The sequence below is a fragment of the Apostichopus japonicus genome, chromosome 18 (genome assembly GCF_037975245.1).
Source record: "Apostichopus japonicus isolate 1M-3 chromosome 18, ASM3797524v1, whole genome shotgun sequence".
In the NCBI taxonomy this organism is placed as follows: Eukaryota; Metazoa; Echinodermata; class Holothuroidea; order Aspidochirotida; family Stichopodidae; genus Apostichopus; species Apostichopus japonicus.
The window spans coordinates 6,112,023-6,139,864 of record NC_092578.1 but is presented as its reverse complement, the minus strand read 5'-3'; the positions used below and the strand labels follow the sequence as shown (position 1 = coordinate 6,139,864).

Below are 27,842 nucleotides of genomic sequence, written 5' to 3'. Positions count from 1 at the left end.
AAAACTGTTAATAGCAATATATGTACATTATAGCGATGTACTTTATCTCTCTCAAGTAACCGTGGGTTACCCAAGAGCAGGGTAAATTATTAAGAAATTTTATCTGGTTGTTCCTCTGTATTACCTTTTGGTTGTCAGAACGGCATATTTGGTTGTCTGAAACAGTTTTGTAACATAACATAGAATAACCAACATATGTACACTGTAGGAGAGATGTGTAGATTTGGTGCTTGGGCCAGTCAAAATCTCCTTCAGATGGATAACCAAGGCCTATCACTTTTTATTGTATAACCAAAGCAATGGAGGGTGATACAAATTCTATTTGGGTGTATTTTAATTCCGAAGCAATCTTAATTTGATGTAAAACACACAATAGTCGTTCGTCCGTCTGCAGGACACCAACCAAAACTGATTTTGGTTGTCGGAATAGAAATCTGAACCTCTCTGACCACCGGACTACAGTTAAAAATTTGTCCTGAAAGTATCTAGAGGGCATTTGTTACTCAGTGATCAACATTAATGACCACATCTGATCAACATCAGCCAGTATAGTTTATAATAGAACATAGAAGTGAAGGTGGATAAACTTTATACTGCAACATTGATACCACCACCTACTGAAAAGATCAATTTCCCCAGTCGCACTCTAACTCCAAAACCTACTAATATTTGGATGCAGACTTGCAGAGTTGACAATAGGACAAAATAGTGCTAAATTTATAAGTAAACACGAAAAAGAATTGAAAAGTTAAACATGGAAGTACATTGATACCTTACAAAAAAGCAGTTTGGTGTTAAAGAGTCTTCTTCTTCAAAAAGGAAATGACTTGTGTCTATAAAAACCAAAAAAGTGAACAAGTTTTTTCTGAACTATGAACTAACCATTTCGATTCATGTATTCTTTATTAATCAGCTAAACCCTCAAATATCACACGACTGCGGACAGCCTTAATTGAGTTTCACTTACAATCACACACTGTTCTGTAAACAGTCAATAAACTCATTATGTTTAGCTAAGTGGCAACCCAATTTTAGATCAATAGAAGTTTCAGCCACCACATACAGCCGAGAACAAACAGAAATGATTGGTTTTTATAATTATAAAGAAGCGTGTTGGCTGTTTGAAAGCACGTCAGTGAGATATAAGACCCCCAAACGCTGATGTTTGGAAGAAGAAATACTCAGTGATGATAGATAGGTTACTGAGTTGAAAATAAGGCATTTAAGTAATTAATAAATAATTCCATAAATAATTCCATTCCAACTTTATAATCATTAAAATATATAATCATAATTAAATTTGTATAGTGTAAATATCCCAAAAGGACACTGTTCACAAACAAAGTATGAAGAAAAAGATGCGATATTACTGTAGTACTGAGTAAAAAAAAAATTAAAGATAGACTCCAAAATAGGTATTGCTGGTAACTTATTAGAGCTTTTCAAACCAAGAAATGTCGATGCCACATTGACTAAGAATCAATCACATTGTTTAATAAATTTATGAACAAGCAAAGCAATAAAACGAAAGGAAGCACCAAATGCCAATTCATATCTTCTTTAAGAGAAAAGTCCAGAATGAGCTTAAAATCTGTTCATTTTATTCCCACTTGCTTTTAAAGCTCAAGCTACAAGCTGTTTAGTTTCACCTCCAGCCATAACCTGGTTGCCCAGCTGTGGTGAAAAAAATGACTGCCTTCCAACCTAATAATATTATAGCCTGTTTGGGTTTGAGGTCAAAATTCCATCAAAATATCTTTGCTGTTGTGATATATGGGTTGCTATATAAACATAAATCTTCAAATTAGAAAATATTGACCCATTGACAATCTTATGAATTTATCTTTGTTGTGTACGGGAAGAAGGTGAATATTTTTTGATTTCGATTGCTGGTAGGTTATTACCACAGTATGTACAAGTAAATTTCTCAACACATCGTTGGATGTAGACTTCAACAAGTAACATATAGACATTAACACATCTGTTTGAATTTGTGATATCTGACAGAAAAAGTAACTATACAGCTAGTATAAGCTACATATATTATGAATATTTATCTTCTTCTTTACAACCTGCTTTTTAATTTTCAACTCACATTGAAACATTTCTGTCAAGTGAATACAATAACTGTCTTTCATTTTTCATTTTCATTACATTTGATATTTCTTTGATATTGTCATGTCAAGCTGCGTCCATATTATTTTTCGTATTCATATTTTAAGGGATTTTGTCATTTTGTTACTTTAATTTACTTAAAACTCACTTTTTTCTTTTTAGGAATTTCACTGTAAATCTATATTATTTTTTAAATTAATCCTTCGTTTTATACATTTTATATTAATATTTAAGCTGTGTCAATTTTATTCTTCATATTCATATTTTAAGGGTTTTGTCATTTTGTTGTCATTGTAAAGCGCTATATAAATTTGGTAAAATAATAATAAATAATAAATCAGAACTTTACATCATGTTGTCATTCTGTCTGATTCCAAGAGTGGTTCTTGAACCTGGATCAAACTATAAAATGCCTTCAATCACTTGTCATCATATCGAATGGATGACAAGCACTTTACAGATTTGTCAAATAGAAACGACCAAAGCCACAACTGCCTGCACAATTACACATTTATCCAGACTGAATCAATCATGGTACTCAATAGTCATGGTAAACATAATCCATACAGTGTCTAGCTCTCTTGTGCTTGCATGCATTTATGCATTCAAAAATTGGTGTGTCAATGTACAGACTGTCAGTTATAAATCTGTCATTTCATTTCTACAGTCAACAGTTCTTCTTGGTACAGCGACGAAAGGAGGTCTCAGCTACTGAATTATCCAAGGATGATTCCAAAAACGTGAAAAATAGTCGTAAAATCACAAGTGATAATTTCGCAGAAAATTACGTGTAGTATACTTCAGGGTGGTAGATAGGGAAGGAGGAATTAGTCGGTGTGGCCCAGGGAGCGAGGGCGCAGTGCTATAACGTTTCCAAATGTGTAGTTAGGTAGATAGGAAAGTGCAATTGTGGAGTGGGAGACAGGTAAGAGAGGAGCGAAGTAAATCTGTCCATTTCATTTCTACAGTCAACCTGAACTGTTTTAAAGAATGACCGTAGGCAGAGTGTTTTTAGTCGTGGTATGTCGTGGTTCAAGAACGTAACGTAACATTTCTCTAGCATGTTCAAGACATTCATCTGTAGAGTAAAAACTCTGGAATGCTCCTTTAAAGCTTCAGAGAGGATGACATTAGCTCCTCGGTACAGGCCTAAATGTTGTTTCCTTTGGTTTCATTATAAATTCTGATATTACTGTACCAAAACGTGTTCTTTTAACTCCATATGAACCACAGACCATCCTAGAATATGTCCTTGACCAATGTGAACATTTCATTTGAGGCCATAAAAGTCGTATGCCTCTGCCATTGAGTTTTGTGGTGCATCTGAGGAACTGACCTAATGGGCTTTGTTTATAAACTAGTCCAGTCACTTTTATTGATGAGCCTTAATTCTTTTAAAGGTCCATTCCCAAAACTTAAAAAGTGTTAAAATAAAACAGTTCAACCTGGACTGATAGTCTGTTTTAATGGTCTACAACATATCAAATTTAATTTTCTGCCTAAAATCATCCTTTAAAAACATCTGCACAAATGCAATTTAAATGTCTACCTCTTTATAAACTCAAGATAAAATTTCCTATTTGCTAACAACAAACCCTTTTATAACTGACCATATGAATACAATTGTTTCACACAACTTCATAAAGCAACACTACAGAATAACTCTTTTAGGAAAGAAACTCATAATGCCTTATTGGTAATCCTCATAATTTATCGACCTGTATAATCTGTCAAGTGTCTTAACGAGCTCTCCAGAAGCATTATCTGTTTACTGTAAAATCTCCCTCCGATATCAATCCAAATAGATGTTGAAACCTTTCAAGCACTGCAGCTTGTTTCATCATTACGTGCTTGAATTAAATTATAGGGCAGTTTCTGTAGCGTCAGACAAAGCGCTTCAAAGACAGTATACAATGCACTGCTCAGTGGTTTGCATTACATCACAACCAAATTTTGAAGATGACCCTAAATTCCATTTTAATGAATTTTTTCATGAAGTTGAATCTTTGTGACCTGAGCATGATCTTATATAGATTATTGGTGTCAAGGTAAAAGGATTCCCTTTGAGGAAAGATGGTACCATTTCTCCGAATTGGTTACTTCAATTAACTTTTTTTCTTTTTTTTGTGTGTAATGTGTCATGTATCCCCATTCATCATTTGAAATTACTTTGCTTGGTAGGTATTATCAAGGGATTACATATGTAAAAGGCAAGTATTAGGAAATGGTATCATTTCTGAGAAACAATGAATTTGATGAAAAAGTTACTGTTTTTATTGCCATGCTTCCCCATACATCATTCTCAAAGAATTTACTTATGTTTCAATCAACTGGTCATGCTGAGACTAATGTCATATGACTCAAAACTATAGAATATATACAGGAAACACAAAATGGATTCATGCATACAATTAGTTATATTATTTATATTTTATGCTATAGCCAGATTAATTATGCCATGAGGGTCTCTTAAAAGTAAAGCAGTATAACCACATTTTCATCAAATTTTTGTGAGTTTAATGATTGAGAGACTGCGACAAAAAATTGATTTTTCTAAAATAGTTTTAAAGGAACACAATTTAAGGTCCAAACTTATGTGCTAAGGTTGTGAGGAGACAGGTTAGTGAGGAAGAGAATAAATAGAATGAACTGATGTCCAAATTATTTGTGATATCATTTCATGGAAAGACAACTTCTTTTGATTTTTCCCTTTCAAACAGATCTGTGTGGACTGCACAGTGTTGACGTTGAACTCAGATTCTTGTGATGATTCAAATTTTTGATGCTGTTTGATACCCAAATTCTACAACAATTTAGGTCACCAGTTCGACTAATCAAATTCATTTGAAAGTGAGAAGTAAAATCAAACTGTTGTAATTTTCTAATTTGCTTCTAGCATGTGGTTAATACTACAATGTAAAAATGTCCAGGCAAGAAAATCTTGAGGACCAAGGTAGAGGACCGTAAGCAAAGTGTTGAATCCCTGCTCATTTTTTCAAGTTGTAATATAAACACAGATCAGACCTCACAATTTGAACCCAACCAGAGAATAGGAAAGAGGGAGGCCACAGACCCTGTGTTCGGTTTATAGTTGTATTGTAAACACAGCTCGGGGTAGAGCCAGGTCCGTAGTGACTTTTTACTTCCCTCGTCGTTTGTTAGCCCCGAAATTTGTCACGATAATAGTAGGCATTATGTAGTACTTATTAGCCTTGCCAATCACATGGTTTATATGGGTAGGATTTGGAATGAAATGGGGAGGATCAAGACTAGAATCGGATTAAGAAGGAGGATAAGATTTGAAGGAATTGGTATGATGGATCCAGAAAAAAATGAGTCATGGTCAAATGGAAGCTCCTGGAGGGGGGAAGGGGATTGTTAATGGGGGTGCTGTGCTTTAAATGTTATCAATGTTTGGAGTGCATATGTAAATATGAGAGAGGTAAGGGGAGGATAACATAAATGAGTGAGACCTATGTATACAGGGTTAACTTACAGTACATGTTATTTCACAGCTATTTCACAAACTGTATGTTTCAAAACTCTATAGTGTGCATAGACAGTTAGGACACTGTCAGCCATCCTAAAATGTTCATTTTTTCTCCCCAAAAGTTCATGAAAATACAGCTCCAACCAAGTCACAGCATTTCTTTCCCTTGAAATTCAAAATCACAAATTGTGTTCTTAACCTTTTTGCAATCAAGCAAAATCAGGAAAGAATAACCAAAATATCACAGGTAGATAAACATATATATGTATATATATAAATATATAGATATATGTATTTGTATTTGTATGCAAATGAAGAGCCTACAGTGTCTTACTACTCTCATACTATTAACTCTAAATTTGGCTTCTTATTCATCAAAGTCAAAAGTCAATGACTGAAGTACATTCAATACTTATACCAAACTGTGTGGGTGTACGCATCCTCAGCAAGAGCTCAAGATTCCAAACACATTAAGTACACATAGACTAGGCTGGCTATTACCCACCCCCTAATACTCCACACTACCTACTGAGGTTATAACACCCAGTCTTTCTGCCACAGTCGACCAACAAATCGATTTCATCCCTAAAAAAATCAGTCACATGCAGCTGGGCGCTCATCTGAAAACAATATTCCGGCTAACTTAACGAAGAGAATGTGTGCGATGGTGACGGTACCATATGTTTCGGGATGTATCGTATCATTATTCTTTAACTAATCAACATTCACCTATGACCTTGGCTGTCCTACCTGTTAAATAAAAATCAATAGAACATACGTCAGCCAAGCAACCATCTTTCCCAATTGGTAACCTAGTTTCTTTTGTAGCAAAAAGAGGACAGACCGTCAAATATAATTTTGGGGAGATGATTTTTGCAACAGTTCTAAATATATATATCTCTGATCAAGGTATAACCACACCCAGTGGCTCCTAACTAGTACAGGTTTGGAAAATATTCTTGAATTACATGTAACATTGTAGGATATAGAATTGTCTCGCAATCAGAGCATGGTATTGATTCATTTATGTGTACTATAATGTCACAATTCACCCCTGGTAGTATCCAATCAGGAACATTGATTACCTATCTATATATAGAAGTATCACAGTTTTGTATACACAAGCACCTGTGCCTTCACACAAACATCCGATCCCATTGTTTATGTCTGTAAATTAATGAATTAATTGATCTCCACATGCTGCCTGATGATCCAGAATGTGTTATTTGACAACCAATGTATGCATTTAATGCAGAAATTAATCAGTAACTTGTTGTACATATGCATTGCTCTAGATACAGAGATCAATGCAAAAGTTCACCAAAATAAAGTTTTTTTCTCATAAATCTCTGTACTATGCATGGCTACTTAAATGTATCTATTTTCATTTTTTGACAAAGTCATTCCTATTCTCTTTTTCAAAATTTTCATAGAGCCATCATCGCCTAGTTTTAACAATCTTATCAATCTTTGCCATATCGAGGCTTCTCACACTATCTGATAGTATATGTCACTACTTGCGATCCATAAGTCATATACAAGGGCTGTCATTTCACAATATAAGTATTAAAACGTTTCAGACTCTGCGCTCGAGTCGTTCTTCCGTAACTGTCAGCGATAAGCCATCTAGCCTTTCCACTTATCGTTTCATCGCCCAATGTCCACATTCATTAAGCACGAAGAGCAGAGGAGATTTGCTTCACTCATCATTGCCCACTAAAAAGAGCATTATGACTCTGAAGAAGCGCCGGGAATCAAACTACACGGTGTTATAAGTATTTGATGAACCAATTGTATGCCTCCTAGCAACACACCCACCCACCCATCACAAACAGTAAAAATATATATGATAGAGCACAATTTATTCTAAATTTGTGTCAAAATATGAAGGCCAAGTGGTGCTTGTGTAAGGTTTGTACAAGAGAATCGCATTGCCAGCAGCAACAATGCAGCAAGCCTCGATCGGTTGGCTGTGCTTGGAACAGTTGAATACAGCTTCTTTATTAACCTTTGATACATATATCCATCCAAGTGCCTTTTCCAAAAACCTGAGAGACCTGTAGACTTTGTTTACATTAAAATGAAATTGCACAGACTGGGATTACTGCAGCCTGCAGTATGTGCATGTTACATATATGCTGTATGTGCTGAATTATCTGATTCATCCATAAGTGATGAGTAACAGCAACTTGACTTACTGACGACGGTGTACACAACAGTCAAAACCATAAATTTGGAATGAAATCTGGAGACTGCACTGTTCTATTATTCAAGTTAATGAAGTCTATGAGGCATACCTTGAGATGACATGTGCACAATACCACTATACGCTTAAAAGTTCACATCATGGTCCAATGGCACAATTAATTATAAAAAAAAACATGAAAATGTCCTGCCATTAATTCAAGTAGTATTTTCAGAGTAAAATTTGCTGTAGCTAACACTAACAAATTGTTTTTAACCATCCCAACTTAACAATCCACAATTCATGTTTGCAAAAACACATTAGTTAAACCTAACAGAGAGGAATCCCCTTTCTTGTAACACACCAAGGCCATTTGACAAATGAGTAGTAATGTCCCTATAATTGACATATAAGCGTCCAATAATATGACATTTAAGAAACTTGTCTATGTCATAAAGAATGCAGTTGTCCATCACTGGCCACTGTAAAGTGTACACTGCCAATCTTCATATCTGTACCACATATTTCTGCTTGAACAAACCATTTGCTAGCAGTCCTTAACGTGTATCTTTAAATTAATTTGTGCTTTGAGTCAGTCAACCCCTAAGTTAGAAAAACATGCACACATGGCTTCCTGTCGAACTTTCTTATAATTCAATTTAAATTACTCTGTCGCACATTATTATTTCGGCCAAGTTGTCTTTTTCTGTTCTTTTTTACAGTCTATTTATGACTGATTACCTTACAGGGGGAGCATTGAGATCTATTGGTTTAGGCAATGGACTGGCAATCGAAAGATTTCAGGTTACTATCCTGGCCAGAGCATTATGTTGGGTCCTTGGGCTAGGCAAGGAATCTCCATTACCTCTCCTAACCCAGGTGTATGAATGGGGACTTGTGAGGTAACTTGTTCATACAGTTGCATGTACCGGTTTGTGGTTGCTTCCTATGTGAAGTCCCCCAGGGGACACATAGATGTGCTGTAGTGCCCCAGGAGGGATTGTTTGAATTGTGCACACTTTGGTGTGTGGGAGTGACAAGTTACCAATGACTATGGGTTAGTGTTGTAACTTGAACAAGACTCAACTTTAACTTTACAGTATAACTGACATCACTCATTTTATGTTTGTCATACTAGAGATCTACAAACAGCTGTACTTTACTTAAAAATATGAAATGTATGTAGTCTAGGGTTCAATGAGCTTAGATATATTTGAATGACAAATTATGGCATAATCCTTCCTGTTTGTTATTAATCCCCCTCTTCACCAGCAATGAAGCCAGTGCCTGGCCACGCATCTGGTAAATGACCATATTGCCTTGGAAATATGTTTCAGGATAAAATATAAATATTTGAATGGGATTTGCCCAAAGCAACCTGGTGTTTCTAGTCAAACATGGATTATCCAGACCTGACCCTGGATTAGCTTCTTTGTCGGTCCACAACCTATGGGGTGTGACCCAAAAGTTGGTTGCGAAAAAGTTTCCATTGGTGGTTGGATAGTTTTCCAGACCCTAAAATATCCATATGCTTTCAGAGCTAGTCCATGCGTTCATGCATTCCAAGCGTCGTTTCTGAAGTGTGGGGATCTGTTTCATGGGTCATGGCTCAGTCCTCAAACGATATCCTGGGTCATGGGCTTAAAAGTTTGCACATGTCTGATCTAGACCCAATGTTCAAAGATTCTTTTGACTCTCAACATATTTCTTACAAAATTTTCATCAAATTTTTAACTAACTTGACTCTAAGTTTGACAAAAGTAGAGAGAAAAAGAAGATTATGTTATAGGTAAAATTGAGAACTAGGTCAAGAGCTATCACTGTAATGTTACTATATATATGGTAGGCTGCATCACTATATTGTCACCATAGCATGCATACTTTGAAGCTGAGTGAGTGAAGAGTATGCGTAGAACATTTTACATTATAACCTGAGTGCTGGTTATGCTGCATGTAGCTGTTATGCGCCAAGCCCTGTACAAAATTTGTACTACATATATAAAAGAATGCATACAATTAATTGCACATCAATATTCATTTAAGCCTCTGTGTGACCCTACAGAATATAAAGTAACTTCCTGTTCAGTGATTTCCCAGCAGGTGATTACATCTGGAACAGGCAATCAAATGTGAATGCAACTAATATAAAGAGAGTGTGATATTAATTTATTTATATTTCTGGCAAACAGTGGTTGAATCTCTGGGGGTGTAATGTGAACAACAAGGATTAAGTTGCTTCGGTACTTGACTTACAAGCAGCACACACATCATACGGCAAAGGTTGATACCTTTCAATTTATGTCAATAGCAATGAAAGGATTTGTACATAATATTTAGCTTTCTTAAATGTAAGAAAGTAAATATATCTATTTATTTTCAGTGGCTTACAGCCTTATACTTATACTGTATGTTCAATAAATTTGTGCACAGTTACAGAAAAAATATGACACACAAAAAATGGCATATTACTGTTGTCAAAGTAGTTTAATGCAGCCTGTGCTTAGTCGTTCACATAAAGGAAATACACAATGTGCAGACCAACTCACAATGTACAGTATATCATTGAATATAGTGAGGCAAAGAGTAAACACATAAAATGTGAGCATAAAACTCATAACTCTATGATGATATATTTTGTGCGGTTTATTACTCTTCATGATCCAGAATTTGTCCATATATCCTGACAACCTCCAACTGTAAACAATGTATCCGGTTGACCCAGAATTTCATCATAATTTTGAATTGGCCGTAATGTACACCAGTGTCCAACCCATGTAATATGAATTCCATACATTCACTAAGGTTAACATTTCACTGTACTTGTGAATAATTGGCCGTTCTTCTCTGTTATTTTAAAATGGCTGTACTTATCTCACTGTACGTTAATGTCGAATCCCTTTAAGTATCCAGATCGATATATTTCTCCAAGGATTTGACCTTTTTATGTTCTTTCCTTAGCTTACCATCTATTTACAAATCTCAGTGGTATAATACCACGTTATAATATAAATCTCTCATCAAACAGACTGCTCAATGCCTAGTTAACGCTTCCTTTCCTCTTCTGGTAATCAATTTTTCAACAACATTATCCTCACATTTCTTGCAGAATCCTAATGTTTTATTTAGTAAAGTAACCCGCCCTAATTGTGGCTATTAAATCCAATCAACAAGGCATTAATGTGATAACTACACCTCCCTTCATCAAAATATACCCCGCGGTTATGTATCTTTTCTTGCCGATTTGACCCGAGGGCGATGTAGACCAATTGAGGTAAAGACTCAGCGACTTGTTTAATTTACACTGTCCCTGCCGGCCTGATTGCACAATTTTATAGCCTGCAGGAACACAAGGTTCATCCACGTTGCTGATCTGAGCTTAGTTAGACATTGACTGCTGAGCCTTGCCACATGCACTTACAGTGCCTCTCACTTTAATCCACTTTTCTCACTTCTTTTGTGGGCCACCACATGTAAGCCTCTCTGTTTCACAGGCAACAACTACTGGGAACAGTTGTGTTCAATTTGATTGGGAAACAAATGAAACGACTGTCCATGGCTTCTTCGGGCAGACTGACTAAAAACATTTTTTCCTTTTCCTTCCCGCTTCAAAAAGTATTGTTCACCCAAAACAGGTGAATATTTCTGGTAAATTAACAACTGACTTGGAAAGATGCAGAAATCCTCAATTGAAAAAGGCGACAAAAAGGAGCACGACTTTCGAAAGTCATCTTGATTTTGGTGACAATTATATACATGTGACAAGCACAACAACAGTAAGTTGCTATAACACTTTATGTGTATATTACCCCTAATGTATATGTGTCACATTTATATCAAGTAGCTATGGGATATGCAAAATGGGCAAGTAGATATACAAACTGCAAAGATGGTACATGGCAGATTTTTTACATGACAGCTGTATTTTCTTAGGAAAAACATTCATAGAGCTGAATATCCCTGTTAATGGGTATTGTAATAGGTGGACTACTGTGCTTCCGTTCACTTGGTCTGGTTTCTTGAAACTCACAGATGAAGGTGTTCCACAGAGAAACACAGTACAGGCCATTGTTGTTTCATTTACAACTTAAGTGATCAATCGGACCTGTGTGCATCGATCGTGTTTAAATGGCAAATTTATATGTGGAGTTTACCTTAGCTTAGTTTTTGTGCTCCGGAAATTGCTAGAAATGCTAGGTGACAGGACTGATTACCGTTTCAATGGAAACATGATTGCTGTACACGTTAAACAGTACATATGTTCATTTGCTTAACATTTATAAAGGTTAAAATGTTCAAAATCCTCCAAACCTATTGGTTTCCTTTATTGTCTTCATCTCAACATCTGCATTTTCATTTCTACCTTTAAGCTACCTGGGCAAGAACACTTGAGCACTGTACCCCAACTTCTGGGGCACTCCCCACTTTTGGGACACAGCCAACTTATCCATCTATCTGAATCTAAAATTTAAAGGATCATATGTGGAGATGGAGACGGGTAAAGGAGGAGCGAAGTAAATCACCAAGTTCCACCAACAAGGACCTTTTAAAGATCCTGAATCACACTACACATCAATTTCAATAGCACTTATGTATAGACTATGTGCCAGCACTGGATATAGGAGTGCAGAGGATACACCGCGCTCTAAAAGTATGTAACGTCACCAATTATGTCATGATGCACTTAGGAATGACTTGCAGCTGAGAAATTCATGCACTGCTAGTGATTTGGAACAAATTGACCTACTTCTGTGATCTATTTCATTGTTAAATCATAGTTGGAGCAGAAACTGTAATCATTGATTGACTGTACTAGTAGACTCGTTCATTTCTCCCGACAATGAATTCCACAAAGATGTCATGACTGCGAAGCACTCTTCCATTGGCTTAATAGATAATCCCACAATCAGAAAGGGTTAATACAGATTAAAAACCTTAAAGGGCAGACAAACACAACCATCGTCTAAGTTGGCTTTATATGACAGAGATCTAAGTTGTGATGAACATGCAACTGTCCCATACAGCTGAGAATTAAAAAAAAACACATTCTGTTAGATATATATATATCCTAGTTTAAAAGTCATTTCTGGGAGCTGTAATATTTAAATCTGTGATGTCATAATAACACTAGGATCTGACACCTTTTACTTTAATTTCTCTTTGTTTTCCTTATCATATTCAAGTGTTGACATTGAAACAATGCTATCATGAGTATGTCATGTAACATGGTTCCATATTATAGAGTCAGCATTTGCAAAATTCATGCCCATTACAGAAAATAAACATTAATATAAAAAACATAAATAAACATATAAATAAACAATAATAAACATAAACAACCATAAATGCTAAATTTAATCATTCCAGGGGGTACCCAAATTTGGCAATTTTTAGCAATATATTATGTTTTCAGGTATCTTAGGTCTCTTTTTTAAAGCTTGAAAATGGCATCACCACATTTATTCAGCACAACAAAAAGAAGTCTATGTAAAATCATAATTTCCTACCACAGACATCTATAGCTATATACTGTACTCAGACTGTATCATAGACCTATACCCGTATTGCAGCCATATACTAGGTCTATATCTAGTTCCCTATAAACCAAGAAACTGTTTAAATTTGACTTAATTGTGTCCAACATGCTGATTTTTTGGCTTGTGTGTGCCCATAGTCAGCTGGGTATCTACTGTACAATATAACTTATAGTCCTCAATGCTACATAGCAGTTCCAGTGAGTATATAATATGCATATTAGCACAGGCAGAGTGCAAAACACTACAGCAACAGGAGGAGTTTGGAGAGGTCAGGAAGGAGGGAGGTGGGGGGGGGGTGGGGTCAGGGAGGGGTTGTTTAGTCTGTTTATAAAATACTGAGGGAATTCCAATATTGGTTCTACAGCATTTAATTGGTTAATGAAGTGAATGTCTCAGTGATTGCAATCACGGACGTCAGCTAACGTAAAAATCAATAAAGCCTAATGAACGTTATATCAATATAATTACTGCCTGCATATCAAAGTAAAAAATTTGAAACTTGCAAGTTATGCATACATGCATGTATGTAAAGGCCTTATGCGACTACTGACGTGGACAGAATTAAGGTTAAAGTAAGGTACTGTATATGTAATAATAGTATAGATATTTTTTAATACTTGGATTTCTTTTTTACATTTCAACTGGAATTCTAAACTTGATGTCTGTATGTTAGAGTCTCACATGAGGTCCTCTGTGATGTTCTCAGTCCATTAACTAATATTTCTAATCATTTAAAAAAGGAGAACTTCCAAGCTATAGAATATGAAATTTGAGTAACACCACATTTCTTTTTGGAAAATCTAAATCAGCTACAGTATAGTTGTCATTTAAATCAAAACTTGCATGGTAACTAAATACCCCAATTAGGTAAAATTATAAATTGGTATCACCTGCAAGGCTGGTATTCTATTCACCAAACCTACACATCTCTCCTATCAGGGACATACTGATCATTGTTATTTTTCAACATTTTATCAAACAACCAAAGTTACTGTTGGGACAACCAAACTGTAAGGCCTGATCGTCAAAGGGACCACCAGAAGAAATCTTTAAACATTTACACTACATTATGTGTATATATATAAGGCATGAATATGTATGACACACAACGGATCCTTACTGTACGACCAATATGCATTGATTACTATTGATGTGGCTATAACTGTATTCATCCATAACAGTAATTAGAGCAAGCCTGCATGATACACAATGTCGGTACGGCCAGTAGGTTTGCATGGAGGAGGAGGAAGAATAAAAATCTGTCCTCTGGGCGACTTGTGTTGATGACAGTTATCTTGATATCGTCTGCATACTACAAATTCTCTGCTGTACTTACGTCAAAAGTAGATGGAATAAGAGCAGGTGTGTTTTCACCGCCTGTCGTTACAGAATTTTTGCGCAGTTCATCACAAACATATTCTTATATTCCATTTCAGTACCTAAATGCAGATTGGGGTAATTTTTCCGCAACGAGGTTTAATTCAGATTTTCGCATTGATTTTGAGAATCATCTGCAAGAGCTAACATGACAAACACCCAGCCAGTTTGTTAGTAGAACACATTTTATTATCATTTAGTACACTGAACCATCAAGATTCACCTGTAAACCACAGATGATATGGTTAGCTAGTGATTTCACTAGTAAAATAATAGGATAACAGCAAAATGTGCAATTAACGCAAAGCATATTTTTCCCCTTCGTTTTATTGTTGTAAATGTTCATAGCTCTACCCAAGAGCTAAAATGGTGATGTGGCCGAGTGGATAAAGGTGGTGGCATTTGAAGCAATGAGTCTTAGCAATCGGGAGGTTCGGGGTTCGATTCCTGGCCCGGGTCATAGTAAAGCGGGTTTTTCATCCATGAGCAATCTACGGTTATCCCATCTGAAATGACTTTCTTAATTGAAAAGATTCCAAATTTGAATGAAAATGTTGAATTGGAAGCCACCCGACGTGTTAGTTGAAATCCATAAGCCCTTGCTGGTTTCTCCCACATCTGTGGTGGCTTTAGGGTCGTAAAAATAACTGCTGATTATTATTTATTATTATTACAAGTACTTGATATGCAGGAGGAGACAGCCTTAGACATAAAGTGTTACCTTGACTGCATAATACTTAAATGGATTTACTATAACTTAAAAACTAACTATTCTAATACAAATTAGTAAACAACATTGAAGATATATATATATACGTCATCCTGTCAGAAGAAGGGTCATATCAATTCCTTGTGGCACTTACTGTATATCATCAAAAATATTACGAGTTATCAGCTATAGATCTATCAATCATAGCTGCTGTATGTAAACCCTGTGGAGTCAAGTACACACGCAGTGTTGCTACATATAGCGTTATAAATCCACCACACTGACGTGATTTGGAGTGATTTAATTCAAGCATATATCTATAAGAACTCCTGATTTGCCAACTTATGTCCTGTCCAGTGGCAAATCTTAACCAATTAGAATACTTGTAATACTTTCCGAAAGATAACTTTCTCTAGCGCTCCAAATCCATTTCAAGGAAATCAAAGAGTCACCATGAAAGGGGATGAATAATGCTTTGGAAACCCACACTCTAAAATGGGTTACCATATACAGTAGTTCATTGATTGCGCAAACTGAATAGGGAAGTCTACTTAAATGGATAAGGTAAGTCTTGGTTTTAAACCCACCCCCCCCATCCCATGTCCGGTCGTAAACAGTCTTTGAACATGAGAAAAAGGAGATCATTGGAAATATAACTCTTTAACAACCTAACCCACTTCAACATAATAAAACAAAGAAAGTCTTCATAGTGAAAATGGCAAGTTGAATTTGGGTCTCTATGATGAAGCCATAGGAAGCTGAAGATGTTTCTCTCGCTTCAGCTCGTTGTTATATGGGAATTAAAGAGCAAAGGAATTGATATGTAGGCCAAGTAGAAGAAAAAGCATGGTGCATTACTTATGTCTATGTGAGCAAATGAGCATCACTGGTAAGACCGTTCCTGTATACTGTACATATGACAATTCACCCAGGATTGAACTGTTGTGAATTACTTGAATATTAAGTATACATAGCCACATCACAGTTATATACTGTACTAGTAATGTCATAACCAGCATATAAACATCAATTGCAGATACTTAAAACACAGATGCATGTGAAGAGGCCACTTTTAACACATAAAATATCCTTTAAGGAGCTTGAAGCAATTAACCCAAATTTCACAGGATAAACCTTAATGCTAAACTTTAAGTTTCTAGTAGGTTTGGTCGATCCTAAGCTTTCTAGTTCTATTAATTTACATTTGTTTGCTTTTATTATTCCTAACATTAAACTCCAACTGAAATGGCAAACTAGTTTGCAGTCAGCCATATAGTTACTACTGTAGTGTAAAATGTAGTTAGCGTTTATTTAAGGTAGCTCCAAATGTATATGAAAACAAAATTTGTTACAAAGGACCGCATCGCAAAAGGATACATATCTTCTTAATAGTTTCCTTGAATGTCAACAAAATTTTATGCAGTACAGAATGACAATAATTTTCTCACCTAAAAACATGATAATTTGATCCTATTATATAAATCCATTTTCATTAAAATCTGAATTTTTGTCTAATCCTTACAACAACACAAAAAGAGGGCTTTTCTTCAATTGATTTTGATAAATTTATTGATGCTGTCTGATACTATAACAATTTAGTAGTTCAATAGCTTGACTAGTCAAGTTTCATTAAAATATTGAAGTAACAGGCCAAAAAATATGAAAGTTTCAAATTTGCTTGTTAAATGCGATTAATTCTGATCTATGCAACTGTTCATCTTGGGGGCAAAATTTTGAGAAGCAGATCAATTTCATTAATAACTCAATCCATAACCTTTGCGTAGTGGAAAAATCTATCAAGATATCTTAATTTGATCAAGTGCAATCTTGGAGTAATCCTCTGTAGGTTCAGTAAAATTGCTGAACAAACACAAAATGCCGCTATATATATGAGTTTCAGTTTGCTCACAGAAAAATGAATAACAGTAACTGCCTAAACTCTGGAGATTAAATTACCTCTACCATGAACTTGGCAACATATTATCAGTCTTTGGGATATGAGACTGAGGTGATTTTCACAATACTTCGTAATTTTATGACACCACAACATGAATAAAATATTGATCCAAGTTAGTTGTTTGTCCATTTGTCTACTTTAAAGGTGTCCTTAAATTCAGTTTTTGATTTTAGTTCACCTGGAAACAGATCCTGCTAGGATTGGTCAGGCAGAAGGTCAGGCTCTCTAACCTTTATTTAATTATTTAGCTACGGCATGCTTTCTGCATTAAGTAAACAGTTTGTTAACATTTTTTTCTTCATAATATTATCAGTCAAATTTTTCCAAGTAGTACCTAAATTTTACTTTGGATATTAAAATTTGCCATATTTTGATCTCAATACAACCAACCAGAGGCAATTAGCCCTCAAATGTAATTTTAACCAGTACTTGAGACTTAAGAAGCAAACAGGGATAACAAAGGGAGCAGAGTAGATGCTATATTCTTTCATCCTACTCCCCTCCCCCTGCCCCCCCCTATTACACAGTAGAATGAATTTATGGAATGATTTTGTAATTACCTTGGGTATGAGAGCTTAATTATTTCGCGAAAGTTAGTGTCACTTCCATTAAATAATATAACTACATGTGCAACTTGTGAATTACAGTAGGTTAGTGAAACAGTGTACAAATTTTATGCTCAAGGTAGTTAAAAAAAAAAAAAATAGTCACAACAACCTAAGCTCTGAACAACCTAAGTTCTCTTTTCTTAGGTGAATATAATTGTTTAATTCTCAGTCCAGAAAATTAAGCATTTTTTTATTTCTTCATTTCTCAGCTTGCTCAGATTTGTTTGTACCAATTAATTTATTTTATCTTTCTGATTCTGTTCATGAAAGTTGAAAATACTCTTGAAATCTTGAATAAATTTTTGAATCACAATGTCCTGCTATTTGTTTTCTGAAGGCCCATGAACAAGTTCAGGCTATTGCTGTTAGTTCAATGATAAGTTTGTAGAGAAGATATATATATTCCTTGATGCTACCCCTCACACAACAGACCAGAGTCCAACAATAGACTAAAGTCTGCTAATTAATGCAATAAGAAATTATCATCTTTTAATTTGTAAGTAAACAAATTAGTGGTATCCCTGGATTCCCTTCAATACAGGTATATACTACGATAAATTGCACACTATTAAGGAGATATATTTCTGCATAGTTTGCTTGCTTACTTGTTAGCCTTGTTCCACAGTATGGTCATTCATATCCATAGAAGCACAGGTTGGAGAATAATTACAATGATACCAAATTTCCATATGACACAGTCCAGGTGTTGGTTTATACACAGACCTAGAAATTGCATGTTTCTTATCATATAAAGTGCATGTACTCCATCTTGGTCAATTAGTATGGGTACCATGGCTCTAATTAAATAGTTGGTTAATTAAATCATAAATTAAGCAGCAAAAATTTTACATTAGAACTTAAAACTGACAACATTAATATCAATGTTCACTTTCTCTATGGAATCCTTTAGACTGGGAGAAAGAGGTGGAGTTTGGTAGTGGGATGATGAGCTAAAGTATTTTATCTCATAGTGAATATCATAGTCCTACTAGCATTTTTATGATCTTTGAAGGTTTGGTACTCCACAAATTGATATAACTGATATTTAATGTTGGCAACCAGCAGGCCCTAAAAGGACTTTATATAAAGAAGCACTAATATGTATTGCCAGATGCATAGTATTCAAATTCAGACAAGTTTGCCCAATATATTTTATGTCACCTTGGAAACATCCAATATTGTCACAAATTTATGAATACCATCCAAGAAGATAAATATACCAAATTACCAACACTGTCCATAGTTTCTTAATAGATTGCTTGATGCTTTTGAAACTGTATAGCCATGTTAGTATCAATTCAATTGTATTGCTACATATAATCCCTAAGTTTAATTCAACTTCAGTGTTAATGTAAATTGTATAGTATACTGTGCATCAGCTCAACTAATTCCCAAGAGTGGTTTCATAGCATTATCTGATAACAACCATATATGTATGACTGAGCATGCAGGTAGGTTGTATTTTGAACATTTTTGCCATCCATGGTCGTCGTTGATTCTTTGTAGAAGAGTGGTGTAATTAGCAAAATTGTTGACTTGGATAGCAGCTGTTATATATATCTATATGTATACCTGTGTCTCCAATACCTTCACTGGTGGTATTGAGTTTATAGCATCAGCATTGAATGCATGGAAGCATAAAAACCAATCTCTCATAATTCTTGTACAAAATGCACTCAACAAAATGAGAAGTTCTACAGATTTCGAGAGGAGTCTGTATCGTATTTCTTAAATTCCTCGCATTTAATTCACCCGGTAGAATTTAGGATAACGAGGGACACATTTTACGACTTTCTAATTTGGGAAAACCCAGCTTGATGGTAAGAGTTTTGCAGTTTCATGATGACAACCTGGACAAACACAAACTTTCCACATTACAAGTTAGAAATTAGACAGGCTTCAATTATTAAATTAATTATCATAGCTTTGCACACAGTATGACCAGGAAAATGCTACTCTCATTTCCCTGGTATGGCAGGCCAAAACTTGTTCTAAATTCTAAATCGTAGGCAAACGTTCCTTGCAAATCTCCCCATCTGTTCCTTCTTCGCATCCCCACCCACCCTCTCCCGACCCCTCCTCCTCCTACATATACTCAAAACACTGTCCAAAATGTTAGCAAATGGTATTTCTGAATCTTCTTTGTAAGATGCAGGAGTTCAGGTGCAAAATTTATACATCTGAGGGATATTTCACAAATATTTCTTCGTTGACTTTACACTCTCTTCTCTGGTTTTGCAAGCCACATGAAATTCTCTTTAAATACCAAATGTTTAGTATCCATAAATAGAATCTCTTTCACTTCAGTTCTTACATATGTAAATAACAAACCATGAGAAAACAGCAAATGTTACGTTTGTCAAATCCACAGAATACTTATTTTGCTAAATTCAAATCACACAGACAAGTGGGATTTTTAAAATAACTAAGCTGAATTTTGCAAGATCTGGGCAGCAAGAGTTTAAGTTCTGTTTACTAGATAAGATTATAAAGACGTCATTACCCCCCTCCCCCCAATATAATCCCTCCTTGCTGGGCTGTACTTATAACTGTTTGGTAGACAATGCATGAGTAGGAGAGGCACCATTGCTTAAGAAAGAGCGCAAAGTAACAAAACAGAAGAAAATCAATATCAAATTACACAACAGGTTGAATCACTACCCCAGACACTGCATAACACAGTACATATAGTGCAGTCGTATGCCCAATGCTAAAACTGATCAATACAGTGGCAAGGTTTACCATTGTAACTCACAGGCTAGCCAATTATCAGCTCCAAACGATCACGGCAATATTTGAAAACCTGCAGCAGATCAAAATTAATGTCTGGGTTTCTTATTTTGTTGTTGAGGACGGCTCACTCCACGAAATCGACTGAAAATTTGCCAAATTGAATTGACTCAGCATGAATTCATTTCTATATCATCTATTTTGTAACTGACAGTCATAGAGATTTTGATGCAACCAATCAGAACTAAGCCTTATATATTGCAGTCTGGGTCCTTCTTAAAAATATAACTGCTTAATTTCCTGTTATCAATGTAAGCTGTTTAACATAAACGCAATTTAATAATTGCAAAAGCTTTCAGTAATTAACTGAAAAATTTCTATGTATACATAAAAAAAATTTTTTTGTAAATAAGCAAGGCAATCGGTCAGATATATTTTTCACTTTCCTGTATCCCCGTGGGATTTTGAAACATAGGGATTGATCATACTGTTTATTGTTATAACTATATGTCAGTTGAAAATTGAGCCACACTGTCCACATTGGCCTTGGTTAATATTGCATGAATGAAAAGAATGCAAATAAAATAGCAATAATTTGTGTAATGACTGCATGACTAATAAACACAGCCAAAAGAAAGTGAATCTATTCTCAAATAGAATAAATAAAATATTAGCAAGTTTAAAACATGTTTACAAACAAATATTCTATGGAGCAAGTTGCATGCTATTTTGCTCAGGGGATGGGGGAAGGGAGGGGGATTTAGAAGTCAATGTGGATGAAATTTTTCAAAAATAAGTTTCAAAGTAACACATATGTAGCCTTGAAAATAAATTATGTCCTATTAGCACTCTTAATAAATGCTACAAGCGTTTTCAAATTATCCTGTGAAATTTGAAAGACTAAGACATATATCAAAATTGTTGATTCTAAACCTGTACGGGAGAAAAGTGTAGGGTATATACTGTAAATGCTTACGTATGCAAGCAACCATGATATTTCCTACCCTTATGTTTTAATTGCAAACAGGCCAAAACAGGCAACTTTCCATGAACTGAAGCTTCAATGCCTGTAGTGAGCTCTATTAGACGTTCAATGAGACAGCTGTAAAGGTGAGCATATGTAATTACTCACGACATCATGCTTACCATCTTTACGATAATACGTTATTTCTACTTGGGTCTCCTCCCCAGTTTCAAGGGCATTTAGAATCTGCCTGATTCCCTCAGGATTAGTCTCCTTGCCTTGCAAGAAATCACAAGAGCACGGTCTCTGCATGAGATCTGCTCTCGAATATCCTGACAGCTCACAAAATCCGTCATTACAATATATAATTGCCCTTCCTTCAACCTGAGCGTTGGCTATGATGAAATTCCGATCTGAATAATAAGAAGAAGAAGACGAAAAGTGACCTACTTGTATTACGATACATATTTATTCAAATTTGAGACTAGAAATGCTCGAGCTCAGAGCGAAAAGTTTGAAGCCTCACACTGTTTCTTGACAGAGGATATCATTTGGCGGGGAAAGAAAAAAACCAAATGCTTGTTGAATGGTTTCCTGGGAGTCGTGTAATGGAAGAACTGCTGTAGCTTACCTGATAGCTTACTTTTAATCATTGTACTTCCTCTAATCTAGGGTAAGAGCGGTGGAACAGGGGTTGAACAGCAAGAAGTAAAAAATGACAGTACCACAACAACATCTTGGCAACTTCTGTTGTGGATATTTTAGACATCTTTTGTTGGAAAATCTTTTGTTTTTCCACTGCAAATGATACACATTCAAGAGTGCTCAGACCAACTTCAGCAGTTCAAATTTTGTTCAAAACAGTGGAGCATTAATGATGCATTAAATTACAACTCTGGCAGTCGTTTTGACATACATATCCTTTGTCTAGTTTTAGATATACATTTTCTCATTGCCAGTATGTTTCACATAGGAGCTTAATAAATGTCTTTGGCTTCTGTTTGAGACCGTATGAATGTATATCAATAGTACAACATGGAGACGAGCAAATTATGCCTTTCGTTTCTGATAATTCTACACGGATTTGAAACAGCAATCCAAAGAGTGTATCTCCCATGACAGCAACAATGATGACATCGAGACAACAATACAGTATTATAAACTGTGTTTGTTTTGTTACAGTACATAATGGGAAATACATGCAATGAATTGTTTGGAAGTTACTTTTCTAAAACCTATAATCACTACATACATTTTCAAGCCAATGAAAAGCCTTCATTTGATATTTGCAGTTTTGAAAAATAATTAAGGAACCATTTTTGATGAAAAATTTGGATTTGTATTTTTGCTAGAAACTTTGAGCATACCTGGATATGATTTCAATGCTAGCTATACCTTTAATCTCATTATATATTTGCTTTGGAAAGGCAAGTGGTTGTAGTAGGTGAACTGAAACCTGCCATTCTAGTTATAGTATGGCTAAATGGATGCACAGAACTTTTCTAAAATTATGTTCCTTCTAAAAATTTGAAATCTTTTTTAAAGTTAGGGTTCAACTGAGTTCTGCTCACAAACCTATCAATTACACCCTGGACTTAGGGGGCTCAGATGAAGTGGAATCAAATATAATTATATAATTGACCATTCTACTTTTCTCCACTTTCTATATCCCCTCCCACTCCTCTTGAACTTCTCCAAGGAATAAAATTAGACATGCAAGAGGAAAAGTTTTAAATTATTGTCTGGTTTGCTGTTATATAAATGTTTTTAACTGAAGGTTGTGTCTTAAGTAGTTGTTGTCTTGGTTCATTAGATTTGTGCAAATATACTGACATGCATGCAAACCAACCCTTTTTATTCCTCCATTTCTGTTAAAAACATACTTATATTCCATTGCCACTATAAGCTTTAGGCAAGTTTTTTGTTTTCGTATCTTTTTTTTTCTTTCTTGTTTTTTGATTGTGTTGCCTAATTTGCAATCCTTTTTGTAACGTTTATGAGTTATGTCACTTGTTGTTTCACAGCCTTTGCTTTATCTAGAGAACCTCTAACCATTACCAATAATATGTATAATGCTTTACAACAACAAAAAACATTCTGCACAAATAAAAGTTAAAAAACTATAAATAAATAAAAAAATAATTGCCTAATAATAACAACAAATATAAAAATGCACATGTACTAACAAATCAAAAGGTAAGCAGCATTGTTACAAACGCAGGATTCTGGGTCTGGGATGCAATCTTGTAGCCAGGGGTGCAAAACCTTCAAATTGCTTGCGTCCTACGGACCCACTTTTGGGGGGGTGGGAGGCAGGCGCGTAGCCAAGGGGGGGGCGAAGGGGGCAGCCGCCCCCCCTTGAGCATATTTTTTAATTTTTTTTTTTAATGTTTATATGATATCGCTAACTATTTTCAAAGAGAAAATGCTAAGATGCAACTAACAAGGCCTGGGAAGTGCCATTTCCAGCAATCTGGGAGGCATTTTCAGCCAAAATTTTCTTGTACGCTTCGCGCCAACATGGTGGCGCTACGCTTAGATAGTTTGCAATGCCGAATCTACAGTTTCACCCCTCCCTTGGCAAATTCCTGGCAACACGCCTGGTGGGAGGGGGACCACAAGTACACACACTCACAAATAGGCCTATGCAAAGAATAACAAACACTTTTTGGAATGAATATTTCTTCCTTTTAAAAAAATCACAACTTCTCAAAAGTACCGATCAACCGAGTAAAAAACACTCCCATTACAAAGATTTTCATGCTGAAAGTAGTCTATGATGCATTAACAAATTTCCTGTGATGTGATTGGTTAATAGTCCCTGACCATTGTCTGCAAACATTCTTTCATCTATAGTGCTCAATGAACACAAAATATGTTGTTTAAATGCAACTAATTTGTAATGTTAAACTACTGTCCCTTGTGTAGAGATAGCGAATTTTTTACTATATAGGCTATCATATGTTTGCACTCAATAATCATGTTGACACATATGTGACAAGAAGCACTGTCTCATGGTAGGAAGTTGTAGTTGAAATTTGTTTCTAAGAATATGACGTATATTTGAATCATTATTTTTATCACAGTTTTTTCTGAGTGGACGCAAACATTTTTAAGACATTGCATCTCGCTGACCCAACTCTTAAAATCCTGGTAACAAATACTGGGTTAGATAAATATAATCCAAAAATGTTAGTGCCTTATACCTACATTAAAGTTAGGCCTAACTTAGTGACAATTGGAATAGGCTTAAATATGTATTGAACAGAGACCCAAAAGGCTGATCATGATGGCACAGTATAAATTTCATTAGGAAATGAGTTCCAGTCCTCACTCACACTGAAAAGAAGTAGGCCTAAAGGTTTGGGTCATATGCTTTCTGATGGTAATTGCCAGGAAATATTTTGGGCAAGAATCACAAGGTTGATGTCCGTGCTGGTGAGTTCACATTGCCACTCCAAAAGGTTCTGTTTAACCTTATTAGCCAACAGAGAAGACGTTTTATATGCAGAAATTTATTAACTAGTAATAGTACCTTAACTTCAATTTACGCTTTAACACGAAGCCAATGGAGGATAGTAAACCAGATTTGCTGATTTACCTTGTTCCTACAGTGCTGTGGTAGTTCAATCATTGCAGCCTAGCCTAAGCTTACTTTGAATTTCCCACACCGATATCTACACAGCTGGTTGCACAATAACGAAGCAAAGACAAGTGTCAATCGCAGTGAATCTGAGCATCCGTGCTCTGAAACCTGTTGTTAACATTCTTCTACGAAACTTACTTTGTCCGTCAAATTTCCGAATGATGGTATCGATGAAGGTATTTTGAGGTGCCACATGGCCCCTTCGTACAGGCATTTTTCACTGGAAAATATGATTTATATATTCCGATAAACCAGTATGGTATTGTCCGGCAATATTGCTGCACTTGTTTCAAATATGGCCTAACGTTAGTATTGTTCAGCTCTAGTTTGCGACAGCGATGATCGTCTGCTAGCTACTGAACGGATACTATCATTACGCGTTATGTTATACAGCTACTTTATTCCGTCAATCCCTGCCAACTGTTAGCAACACGAGATGTGGTGAACAGACTGCGCCTTAACTAAGGTGTAAGTTACTACCATTCCTGAAAACAATTGTGTTCATAAAAGTATATTGCTAAGCTTCATATGGTCCACACAAAGATACAGCTTTTATTCTAAACTTTTCATGCAAAATTCAAGCCGATATAGAGGTTATTTTGGTACAGTAGTGCGAAAGTACTTTTTCCGCGGAAGCTAGTATCCAGGTAACTCACAGTGCGCCAGCAAAAGCTCAATCATTGATTATCATTATTCGTTGTTTTCAATCAGTCAGTTTGTACCGTTATGTATGATGTAGGACGCTCTTTTGTTACCGAGAATTCGATTGTTCAGTAAAAAAGGTGTATCATACCTTTTCAGATTAGGCTGAAGAAATGGGTTTGTAAGAGAAAGTACAAATAAACCTTTAACATATGGCATTGTTTATTGCTCTTTGTGAGACCAGTTACATCACTGACTCGATTAGGGAAAGACATCTATAGTTAATGCTAATTACAGATGGGGATGTATCTGGATATGGGGTATGTGCTCGCATGTGCTTCTCAATGCCGGGATCCGACCAGATAAACAAGACCCGCCGGACAAATTCATAATTTAGACAAAAAAACCACAATTCGCATTTGGCTCTGGATTTAGTTCAAAATGTGCTAGCGGAGAACTTCCAATATGGGCTATTTGTAGAAAGGTTTGCCTATCTTTTATTTTTATTTATTTTTTATTAAATTGAAGGCAAAAAGTCGAAATGTTAAATACAAAGTCCAGACGATGGTACATTTTTAGCAGTAATTAGCTTAGAAGAAATTTCGGTATAGAAAGATGTCGAGATTTTGAGAATATATATTCGAAATATGAAAGAAAAACGTAGAAATTGGAAACTAAAATACATAGAATTTCTGATGTCATGCTTGGACCACCGTAACATATACAAGATTAAAATTCTTCCTGGGAAGACCCCCTCCACACTTGTTTGCTTGTTTTTTATCATTATATATATATTTTTTAATCTTCTACGTCTCTCCTTTGTTTTTAAACTTCCTACTATACTTATCTTGTTCACTTTTTTTCAGAGAAACAATCAACTGGAAAAAAAACGTTTTTTAGTGTGAGACTTTATCAGGCGCGTATCCAGGATTTTCTAACCCGAGGGGCGCGAATTACCATCTAAGCGGAGCGCCACCATCGGTTGGCGCGGAGCGTACCAGAAAATTTCTGGTTTAGATACCCCTCAGATCACCGGAAATGGCACTTCTCGGGCTTGAAAATGACCAACCAGATGTACACTTTTGCCTGAGAACCAAGTATTTCCCAAAAGTTTTTTTTCCATCCATAACCTTTTTGAAGATTGTCACCAGTCACACATCATGTTCGACCTGATTGCATGTCCTATGGAGCATTGCTTTTGTAGGTGATTCTACGTCACGGCCCACAATATCCGAAAGCCCCACTTTTCAAGGTTTTAAGCCGATTATTTGTTGAGAATTTGAAAATTCACATTTCTCGTGAATAAAAATCACTTCAAAACATACCCATAATGTTGCACAAAATTCAATCTATGGACAACCAATATAGAAAAACCTCCTTCAACCCCTAATAGACTAGTCAAAATTGCACGAGTAGAGGAAAGTATGATGAAGAATGTTGGTGAGGAAATTTTCTAAAATTCAGACACAGTTAATTTATTGGTGTAGAAATATTAATACCTCTTATAACGGCTATTATAAAACTTGGTTGAAGGAAATGAAAACTACCAGATATTTCCGATATCAGGTATATCGAAACCGAACACTACACACATAGGCGTAGGTCCCGTAGGAGGCGGGGGCTGCACCCCCTCCCCCGCAACCAAATTTTTTCCCATTTTTTCGGGCACCTACTGAAAGAAATATAAATAGCAATGAATAGCTTAAAAATGATCTCCTTGGTAATCAAAATAAAGTTGTAAGCTTGGCCGACATTACTACTGTAAAAGAGAAATTTGACATAAATGGATCTGTATGCTTTTTCTCCATCTACATAAGACATTTGGTTGTTTACATTAGCATCCGGCGGTATACTGTGCAACTTTCACGGACCGTAAGGTACACGA

General features: G+C 35.7%; 1 protein-coding gene across 6 annotated transcripts in view; it reads right to left on the bottom strand.

Moving 5' to 3' along the window:
* LOC139958744 (voltage-gated inwardly rectifying potassium channel KCNH6-like) overlaps positions 1-25,722 on the bottom strand; it is a 149,954-nt gene extending 124,232 nt beyond the window's left edge. For 3 of the 6 annotated variants that reach the window (XM_071956053.1, XM_071956049.1, XM_071956051.1), the window contains exons 1-2: positions 25,454-25,721; positions 21,852-22,082 (exon numbers count right to left, since the gene is read on the bottom strand). In XM_071956053.1, coding sequence (XP_071812154.1) covers positions 21,852-22,082; positions 25,454-25,529 — 307 coding nt within the window. In that variant the 5' untranslated portion in view covers positions 25,530-25,721. Of the gene's footprint in view, positions 1-21,851; positions 22,083-25,453 lie in introns of all 6 variants that reach the window. The other 3 variants (XM_071956048.1, XM_071956050.1, XM_071956054.1) reach the window with 3 other exon arrangements.
* Between the last annotated feature and the right edge of the window lie 2,120 nt (positions 25,723-27,842).